This window comes from Rhynchophorus ferrugineus, unplaced genomic scaffold (assembly GCF_030347505.1).
Source record: "Rhynchophorus ferrugineus isolate W39M unplaced genomic scaffold, kcgeb_rfMv2 rfM4, whole genome shotgun sequence".
NCBI classification, from domain to species: domain Eukaryota; kingdom Metazoa; phylum Arthropoda; class Insecta; order Coleoptera; family Curculionidae; genus Rhynchophorus; species Rhynchophorus ferrugineus.
The window spans coordinates 4114198-4125297 of record NW_027472583.1 but is presented as its reverse complement, the minus strand read 5'-3'; the positions used below and the strand labels follow the sequence as shown (position 1 = coordinate 4125297).

The 11100-nt window shown below is 33.4% G+C and overlaps 1 protein-coding gene across 6 annotated transcripts; it reads right to left on the bottom strand.

Annotated features, from left to right (window-relative positions):
- Nucleotides 1-1190: 1190 nt before the first annotated feature.
- Nucleotides 1191-10691, bottom strand: LOC143196574 (uncharacterized). Of its 6 annotated transcripts, none has more exons than XM_076404344.1 (10): nt 10520-10691; nt 8379-8479; nt 8133-8265; nt 6837-7094; nt 4448-4540; nt 4101-4386; nt 3416-3567; nt 3221-3361; nt 3054-3166; nt 1191-1666 (listed from the first exon to the last, which is right to left on the bottom strand). In XM_076404344.1, exons 2-10 carry the CDS (start codon nt 8470-8472, stop codon nt 1494-1496), a joined length of 1443 nt encoding a protein of 480 aa, XP_076260459.1. In that variant the 5' UTR covers nt 8473-8479; nt 10520-10691; the 3' UTR covers nt 1191-1493. The 6 variants fall into 6 exon arrangements, with proteins under 6 accessions (XP_076260459.1, XP_076260461.1, XP_076260460.1 ...); XM_076404346.1 differs by having other exon boundaries at nt 8379-8641; nt 10520-10680; XM_076404345.1 differs by having other exon boundaries at nt 9686-10678.
- Between the last annotated feature and the right edge of the window lie 409 nt (nt 10692-11100).

Below are 11100 nucleotides of genomic sequence, written 5' to 3'. Positions count from 1 at the left end.
TGTAAGCCATTCAGTCATTAAAATCTATGTCGGTAATAGAATTGAAATACATAAGGTGTGTACATTTACAGATCAGTTTTCTTAACTTATGTAGAAGGAAAATATAACTACAAGTGAAATATTAGAATCTGCAGTTGCTGAGCCCACATTAAAATCTTCAAAATATACAAATATAATATTTTTACAAAGGAATTGAGAGGTTTTAAAACTTGTATCTGTGTAGCTATCTCTAGGCTTTTAGCAAACGAAAAAATGTACCATTGAATTTAACGAAACTGCTCATTCAATTGTATATAACATCCTGCGTAAGGCAATGTAATAAGAAAAATAAAAATTAAGTGTTGCTTATTTTAGCGGATGAAAAAAATAAATTGGACTGCAAAGGGCAACAAAAAAATTTGTATGCCTGCAGATAATATGGATAGTGTCTAATATCTAATATAATAAAAGTTTTACAATCAATTAATTCGTGTAGCCAGTAAATTTAAATTTTATATTGTTTAGTTCTTTTTGAACACATTATTTTTTAATTTATAGTTTATAATATTTAAAGCAATAATAACGTACAATTAGAAAATAAGTTATCAGATCTCAGATTAGATAGTGTTTTTTATGTATTTTGAAAACGTTTTACACTGAGCAGTATTTAATATAACATATCTTACTTTTTAATTTTCCCCTGTAATAAATATTTTATAAATATTTAGCTTTACTGGGAGCCAATATCACAATAAGTACTGGGACACTCAGTATAAACAAATCCTTGAATATATGGATGTTTTTTCAACAAGTCTAGTTGTTTGATCAAAAAGAGAGATAAAAAACTTTTGATGATGTCACGTCGCCGTCAAAAATATACGATACAGCGTTTCTCTTTTTTTTATATGTTACACTGATCAGGTACCTATAGAGATAAGTTTATTTTATAATTTTGTTCTGACGCCAGAGAAGGAATATTTTAGGGCGATATACCACAACACATAATAAAAGTACTTTTTAGTATTTAATCTGAAGAGCTAAACAAAGGCCTTTGGCCCAAGAATAACTCACCAAAATGGATATTTCCAAAATATGGATATTTCAATAGATGGAATCCTTAATCAATTATTTAATTAACATGTTAATTCTTTTAGAGAATCCTTGCTTTGATTCTGTTCAAATATTTGGAGAATTCAAATTAAACAAATACGATCATAATAAACATTTTATTCGTATTTTTTATACATTAGTAATAACGAAAGTGTTTTTTAGTTTGATATCCATATATATAACCTATAAACAGTTTTTTCTCCTTCATATCCGAGATATTTGCATCTAAACGAAAGGAATTAATTGAGATTTTTCTTCTGTCGATTACGACTGGGAATCTTAAATTTAGTCGTATAAAGAATATAAAGGAAATCGTATTCGTTTAGGTAATTACTAGTTACAATTCCGACAAAATTCAAGATCCCGGCTAGTCACGATAACTAAAGATTTTGTTATCAAGATTGTTATGTTCCTAGACGTTGGCTGGCCGGCAATCTCTTCTTTCTTCGTCTGCCCGAATTACCATGAGTGGCTAGCCAATGTTCGTAGTGTCTTTCGTTGGCTAACCAATCCTGGTACTTGTACCACCATTCTTCCCATTTAATGTAGTCTTCCAATGTTAAATCTCGTAGGTAACCTAAAATTGGAAAACAATGAGGCATTAACATAATGGACCGTATTGTTCTTTTATTACTCAACGTTTTATCGAACAGTTTTATAGAACAGTTTTAAACAAAACAAATATGATTATGCGGTAATAAAATGATCGTTTCATATCATATATGATAAATCAATTTTATATCTTTTTAACAATACATAATGAGATTCCTAGACTGAATTCTCAGAATGAAGAATGAAAAAAAAATTCCATAAGAGGTAGCGTTGGCAATTAACGACTGAAAACGAATATCGACTGTTTGGTAATTGATTATTTTTTACTGTCGACTGTTTCAGTCGCTATTTTTCGATCTACTAGTTTCGTTCGACTGATTATTCTGACCGTTCAGACTTTGACCTCCTAGCCGCGACTTGAAAATAATGTGCCGAATTTATGCTTACATCAACATACAACATATATATGGTTTGTAGTATGCTTGTAATAACAATATATTGTACATTAATATAGCAGCGTTTTGGAACTCTATAAATACGATATAAATATTTAGTGATCATTACTCCATTCCTCTTTACAATCAAGTGAAATGTATCAAATATAAAAATAATTTTATATCATTCAAAATAAAACTGTTATTTTCCAAAACGATTATGTCCATCTCCCTCTCACTTATGGCATACTTGAAAAAAAAAAGTAAGCGCCAACAACATTCCAACGTATGAAATAGAATTACCGATTACTGTCATTACATTATCTTATTGTTACTTCCCGAATGTTATATAAAGAATATACGATTAAATATATTTGGAAACATTATTCCATTCCTTGTTTTCAGACTGCCACTCGCAAATTTAAAATTAACTAATCTGTACAGCTCAGAGAATCCAACAATATCTCCTTCCTTTCCTCTCCCACCATTAGTACAGGAAGGAATTCATACATCTCCGTCTGTTATAAGTGAATAAAAAAACAGCCGAAGTGTGCATTTGGCTGCAGTAGTAATTACTATTTTCAGTCGCTAGTTCTTTACTATCGCCTAATCCAACTATTTTGCGACTATCGAGTGTTTCTATTATTAACAGGTGATAGTTCCCAAAGTTAATAAAAAGCATAAAGTTTCCACCAAGATACTAGACCATTTTTTAAATTGAGATAAAGAACTATCGTCATTATCGCATGAATAAGATATTGAATTTTTGTATTTGTGTATAACCGAAACATTTTAAAGCGATAAAGGAATTTTTATTTTTAATTCTAGATAAACGGACTTGACAAAATCAAACATTTGAAGTGTTGCTACGTATGGATAACGAAAGAAAATGATTGATTGAAATTGATGAAAACTAATATTTAACTCGGTATCTAATAAATGCTATCAAACTATTAATATAACACACGGGATACTTACCTAAATCTTTATAATATTGATACCGCACTCGCACGTCATCCCACGCTGCTAATCGAGAAGGACCCGAAGGTAGAAGTTCGTCAGGATAATGACCAGCGGGAATTGGAGACAAACTGTTGAAAAAATAACGATAAATTTCTCCAAATGTGTTTATACAACATATGTACCTATATCTTCTAGGAGGCGATCCATAAAGAAATTCATCTTCTTCAACCATCACCTTCATGTTACTACCTGTCTTTGTTATCCTCATATTTTCGATATCTCGACGTTCCCTATCAGCAGACCATTGTGCAATTTTACCAAACCTGCAAGTAAGACACGTATTTCATCAATGCGACAAAATAAAGGTATTTTTTTACCTTTCTGATAAAGTCATTGTTGTGGTGGCAACAATAGGAACTGACGCTGATATGCCACTGTCTTCTGATCCAGAGGATTCACCACCACCACCTGGAGATCCAGTACGTTTCTTCCTGGGTGCACCTTCTTTTTTGATACGAGTTAATAAGGGCTGCAACAGACGACAATTATTCATTCATATTTGTAGATACATCGATAGGGGCCTTAGGGCTCATAATGTATGGAAAAAGGCCATAAATGAGTGTTCAAAAAATGGCTAACAATAAAAAAAAAATACGACAAATTGCGCTGAATTTGATAAACGATAAACAGATGAAAAAAACAAAAAAAATTTTTTTAAAGATACGAATATTACAATACGATGTTAATAGTAATATGACCTAAAGACAAACCAACATCTAGAACAATTTTTTATATATGCAGAAACATGGATAAAATAATTGTATCATAAACGCACATACAAATCTTCAATTTTATTGCCCCTGGTGCCGATGCATGAGTTATTTCAATACCCTGACTAAATTTTCTCATTTAACTCTAAATTTAATTAATCTAAATCTAACTGAAAGATTGACCCCCATGGATTAAGTCTATAACTCCAAAGAGACAAATAACAACGTAGTTTATTATGTTACCAAATAGTTCATTAAAATTGATAGTAAATGCTTAAATCCTCATACATACCGCTTGATTTGAAGAGGCACTCTTATCACCTGGTTTACCACCCGGTTTGGCAGTAGGCCTGGGAGGCGGTGGTGGCCTTGTCCGCGGATCTGTTGGCCTATCGCTGGTCGTCGGCCTCGGCATTTTCTTTGCCACGGGCGGTGTCATCGGTCGCGGAAGCCTTCTTGGTGGTGGCGATGGCGACGGGCTGGGCGGCCGTGGTCTGGAAGCACTTGGTTTGGGCGGTGGAGGTTTGCGGATGGCACTCGAGGCCGAGGGTCTTGGTGGGGGCGAAAACGAACGAGACCTGTAGGAGATAATGACCTGCCTATTGTACGGCAACAAAACCAAACTGTTAAATCACTCACCTAGATCGCCGTCTAGTCTTTGGGGAACAAACTGAACAGGAATCATCGGAACAGCTACTCATACTGCTCGCTGATGCTGATCGTCTGACGCACCTAAAAACAATTTAGTTTATGTAAGATTCATGTTCCAACATTCATTGCGTTTGATATTAGTGTTGCTGTTTGATAAAAGTCATATGTTATGAATTACATAGACAGACTACTAGTTAAAACTATGCAAGCTGGTAAATTAATCCTCAATGAAGATTGTTTGTATTTGGGATTCAAAAGTTGTAAAATATAAATGTAGTATCAAAACAAGTACCCTTGATAGCGACGTAACTGTTAATATTTTTTGTCAATAACTTGTTTCTTACCATTTCTATCGAATTTCCTATTTGCAATTCTGCTTTTTGATGTCTGAGGTATATAGATGCAAACAATTTCACGCCAAATTTTAATAAATAAAATTTAACAAACTTAAATTCTAATAGTTCTGTAGTAAATCATATGAAGCCATTTTTAGTCTCTACTGTTTTATTTTTTTTATTACTACTACTACTACTACTTCATTACCACTTCTTTCTATAATTTGTAGTTCATTTTCAATCAGTACTCGTTTTCTGTACTTTTATAAATTAGCTTTTAATAATATCTTAATTTTCTTTAGTTTATTAGTTTTTGTGTCTTTCTACCAAACTAAAGTGTCCATAATGGCTTTAAAGGTCATTCTCGAAATAGAATCCAACAAAATAATCTGTTTGCGGTTAATTTTTCAAAATTTAAATGAGTTTCAAAGTAAAACCTTAACAAAATCTTAGAATTTTAAAACATTTTTGAAATGTAAAAAAATGGTAAAAAATGCCTCGTTTCTTCGAACAGCTGTAATTTGACGAAAAAAAAAAGTTTTCCTTTTTTTAATTTGATAGGGTAGAAGAATATATAGGGAAGACTCACACCAAATTTCAAGCATATCGATCCGGTAGGAACTACAAAATCAACCTGTAGCAAAGAAATCCTATAATTTAAGCCAAGTTAAGAAGAATAGTTTCTAGTCCTACAAATTATACATGTAATAGGTTGGGTGAAAGTATAATCACATACTCCCACTGTACGTAAATATAATAAATATAATCCTTAAAACCTTTATTATTTTTAATATTTAACCTGAAAGTCTCAATAAGGTATACAGGTGGAGGTGAATAAAGGTAAATATATAATTTCCAATAGTCATAAATGAAATTAAAAATCTTAAACTTAGCGATAGCTTAATAATAACAAAAATAGTGCATTTTAATATGCATATAATAATGCAATAAAAACAATATAGCAAATAAAACATTTTTAAATAAACGTTTTTTGGTTTTAAACCCCACCAGTTTCCTAATATAGTTATAATTGAACTTAAATCTTATCTAATATTATATTGTATCTTTGTATATTTATATGTATTATAATATGTGTAACATTAAGAGATATTCTAGCCTGGAAATTTGTAAAAATGGATTTTTTCATATTTTCAAAGTTTATCGGACAAAAGCTTTCTCAAAATTTAAATTATCTTCGCATGCAGCTGTTTTAGTGACGTGACATCTAAAAATCAAGCTTCAATGCGTTTTTCTCTTGTTGTAGGTACAAGTGTTACAGTCTGCTACCCTGACGGAATGCGTAGCAGTCAAAAAACCGAAATATACTGGACTGGACTAAAACACATAAAAACTGGACGATAAAAAACCTGGAAAAAATTAATTTGGCTAACGATATTGTTTATTTTTGAAAAACAATTCATCGCAATGAACTCAAAATAAAATCTCTAATACAATATCCTAGTAATTTTATTGATATGATCACGTTTAGAATATACTATAATATTTATTCATATTTTAATTTTCGATTTCTGTTAGTACTGGCCGACATCGTGGTCATATGTTAATGTAAATATAAATAAAACAACTCTAACCTACAAACTATTACGGCTATTTAAATAATCCTAGTTTAAGCCCTTCAATGAATATGCATTAGATGTACTATAATGTTAAAGTAAATTATATTTTATAACGTTATTTACATTATTATATTATTTTCAGAACCAAATAAACAAAAAGAAAAAAAAATTGATGAACGTTGCATTATACATTTTGAAGGCGTACCTTGGCTGTTTTAGTAGAATAACTGTAAGTCTACTTATTCTCTAGTCTCGTTTATGCTTGCAGTTCAAGAAACATTTCCGTAAAATAAAATACTTTTAAAGCAAAATCGAAGTTTTTGGTTCTAAACCCTACCAGTCCAGAGAGCTTGTTCGATAGACTCTACGGCAAAACCCAATAATCTCCGGATTTATTTACAGCGGTTTGCGACATCGTCGCGCCATATTTAAATCAGGAGTCTCGCAGGAAGTTTCTTTTCTTACCTTCTCCTGGGCGATGGCGGCGTCCTAGGCCTTCCGCCTCCCCGGTACCCGATCGGCGGAGATCTGGGAGACCGACCCCTCGGCGGGGGGCTACGGGGCGACCGTGCCCTCAGCGGGGGCGAGCGGGGAGAACGGTTGCGAGGCGACCGAGCCCTGCGAGGCGACAGCGAACCGCGACGGTCCGAGAAGGAGCGCGACCGGGACCGGGAAGGCGAAGAGCCGTCGATGTAGAGTGATTTATAACCGGAATGGCGCCACCTGTAAAAAACATGTCATTATGTGCAACTGTATAGACAGTAAAACCATGAATTTGGTATGTAAAACTATATTAAGGGGATAATTCTAGTATGGGAATTTCAAAAAAACCGTTTTCCCCTCATATTCTCAAAACTTAACCTTGTAAGAATAAGCCCTTAAATCAAAATTATATCAGGGTTTATCAAAATTTAAATTATTTTACGAGATATAGCTCTTCTAGTGTCGCGGCATCTAAAACAAGACTTTAAAAGCTACTTTCTTCAAGGTTGACACGACTTCGCAAGTTCTACTAAACCAATTTACTTGAAATTTGGTGTGAGTTTTCTCTATACTTTCATCTATCATATAAAGATCAAAAATGTCATATTTAAATAAGTAGTACCCAATTATGGAGAATCCCAACTGCATTCGGCAAACTTTAGTAGTTTCCGCCTTATTATGCCTTTTGGATTTGGCCCTGGCATTGTTAGTAGCTTTGTTTGTGAGATTAAGAATTCTTTATAGTTTATTTGTTCTTGTACTGTTTATATTATTTTAGAAAACCTATTAGAATACTTAATCTGAACAGACATATGAGGACATACCGTTCAGGTGTGTATCCATTCAATTTTTATTTTAATTTTGCAAATTGGATTCAACCCTATACTGAATTCTTTATATTTTAGGCATAGTTGAGCCTGCGAAAATAAAAGTACAGATATGATTCGTTGTCCTTTATGTTATTATACCTCATTAGAATCACAGCTTGTTGATCATATAGTCAATCCACAGTATGAAAATTGAACAAGATACATTGAATCTTGGCTCGCTTGAAGATTTTTAATGTTGGGTGTCTTAAGGGTGAGAGTTACCAAAACAAGATAAAAATATAATTGCAGCCAGTGACAGAATTGTGGTTTAACCAGAAAAATGACAAAGTCATTGGTCAAAACGGTACAGGTATCATTGATTAACGTCAGAAATTTATAGGAACAAATTCACTTTGAAAAACAATGATAAAAAAGTACTACATTTTCCCCAAACCATTATTATAGTTACCTGTTGGGATCCTTCGCTTCAACTTCCAGCAGCTTCTTGTCCCAAAACGCGCCGGACGAGGGTGATGTCTGGGCCCTGGCTTTTTTCATGACGTTGTCGATCTCGCGACGTCGGCCTGCCGGCAAACTCGGATCTTCGAGTGGACAAAATTAAAAACAAATCACACTTTAGCATCGATGTATGGTGGGTAGATGGTTGAAGACGCATATTAACTACTTAGAAAGGCAACTGTCTACGATAGAATACCTGTGATTCTTGGCGCTGTCGGTTTGTGATCCATCCTCAGTTTCGGAGCGATATTTTTGCGTTCTTTGCTCCGACTTTTACGACGTGACGACATTTTCGAGCTATAAAATGCCGGTCCAAGACAATTAAACACAACCAGACAGTTGGGAGCCCCTTTGAAACCATATACGTCCGTGGAGCTTGATTAAATCCCAAAACAACAATCGGCGTCCACGAATAACACCACTGCACCTCATTCAGATCGAATATGGTTCCAAGATGCCCTTCCGAGATCAAAATTAGAAGATGATCATCGCCTTAACTAAACTTAGGTCTACATAGGTACAGGTTCAAAACGTTTATAATCACTTGATACAAAAAATCAAACAATATGAAAAATAAGTATTGTGAATCACTTTTAGATAATTAATATGTTTTAAGTACTTAACAAAAATAAAAACTAAATAACGATTAAGAAACTGTAATAACAACAAATTTAATGTAAAATACTGATTACATCAATATTTCGTTTAAAAACTAAATATTGATGTAATTATTCACTTGTTATAGATCATAGCGACGTTCAATTTTTGACTCTGTACATATGATCAGAATTTCATATTTTAAACTTGTGTAAAATTTAAACTATGTGATCACTATACCTCAAATAGGTATTTCTTTCGGATTTTTCCTATTTAAATTATAAATAAATTGTTCAATACAAATACATTCAATTTTAAGTATAAATATGCGTGTATTTTTTGCTCCAGTCGACTAGAATGTTAAGATTTGAATTTAGTTGAACAAGCTGATTTGATTTGAAAAAGATTTCTACATTAATATTAATACTACAGACATTGTAAACTTTTTTCACGAAAAATTATTTTTATACGGAAAAAACAAACTACCCACAAATTGTTATTAAAAATGATAAATACTTAATTAAATGTACAATTATTATTCTTCAAATTCCCTAAATGTCGCAAATACATCATAGGTCAGTACCGAAAATGCTGGTTTAAAAAAATCCTCGATATTGGGGCCCCTATTCAGAAATGAAATATGTTTGTGCTATTTTCGGACATACTGGCCTTTTATCCCAATACTTCCTACTACCTGAACTAAAAACATTCTTTGTATAAGAGTTATTATAACTTTAATTACGGTAAAGAGATAAATAAATCCGTTTACGGATTTGTATTGAACAATTTCCTTGAAACATTTTGCTACACGAAAAGTACAGTGAACTAAAATCACAACAAAATATCAAATAAATTGACTATGTTTATATGATTATATTTCACCCAAATAATGATTGAATAAAATACCTCAATCCATTGAATCAAATAGTGTGATAACTGGCCATTAGTGGAAATTTTCTGAGTAATATTTTCTTGGTATAATCCATCAACATCGTTAAATCACCAACCTTTTAGAGTTATCTACCCGACACGACAAAGCGAAAACAATTTTCTCAATAGAAACGGTTTGTATTGAAGAAAATGACGTTATTGACGGCGAAAATGCTTGGAAATAAATAGGGATAGGGTTTTGTAAGAATCGACCCAAGAAAATATCCACATTTGCCACGACGAAACGAAAGCGACGGTTCGTTTGACCCGGAGTGCACGTTAATCGTGGACTATCCATTAGCATCCGCTAATGTTAACCGTCGGACTTCTCATAGGCACGCAGGGGACGAAACGGCATTGAACAACTCAACGGCAGCACATACGTCCGTCGCAATACAGCTTTTTCCCCTACAGAATAAAATCCGATCCAATCCACATATGCGACGATTTATCGCGTTTCGATCAACACGGCCATGGATCGAGCCACGTTAATAATTTTCGACGGTTCCGATACCAACGTTGCCGAGTATCGCTGTGTGCTCGGGGCGTGTCGAACGATTTCAACCATATCAGCGGTGAAAGTTTTTCTCTTTTTTGCAACGACGAGATGGAAGACAGATTTCGCGAAACGATCTGGGTTTCCACGACTATCGTACGTCTCAACCGAAATACGGCGGAAAGCTGAACGAGAGGGCGACGGGGCCGCGAAGAAAACCGACGGCTTTGTTGGGACAGCGTCGGAGTCCATATTTGTCCGTCCGAAGAACTGTAAATCAATACACCAAAAACTTACACTAAAATACCACTTACGTTTCGTATAAACTGTATAAACTCGCCTGCGAACGCAGTCTATCTACTGCACACTTAGATAATGTTGTTTTCTAAACAAAAAGCTTTACTCTGTAAAAATGTTGAAAAATTCCACGACCGTTTCACAATGGAATCGGTACATATGAACCCAGCGAACACATAAAACGTCTGCATTACGCATACTCCAAAGCGTCCTTCAACTAAATCGTCCAATGTGGCCAATAGTTAAATGTCATTCTGTAAATCCCTAGTGAAAATATTTTTAAACAAACACATTTAAATATAACAAATTTGTTGCTCTCGAAATATCGACAGAAATTTTTATCTTGGGTTTTTTTAAATTAAACTGAACTTACTTAATAGATATAAAAATCAATACAAAGTATGACGTCATATTAATCATGTGAAAGAGCTCATAAAATAAAACTATCCAGTTAATTATAATTGACAATCGATTTGAATTAGGGAGGTAGAAAATTGTCGATTTAGAAATATGTTGATATTTTCAGACAAAAATATAGATAATTTTCGCCAAATTGTTTTGATATATCAATAATTAAAAAAAAGTATCCATAGTTTTA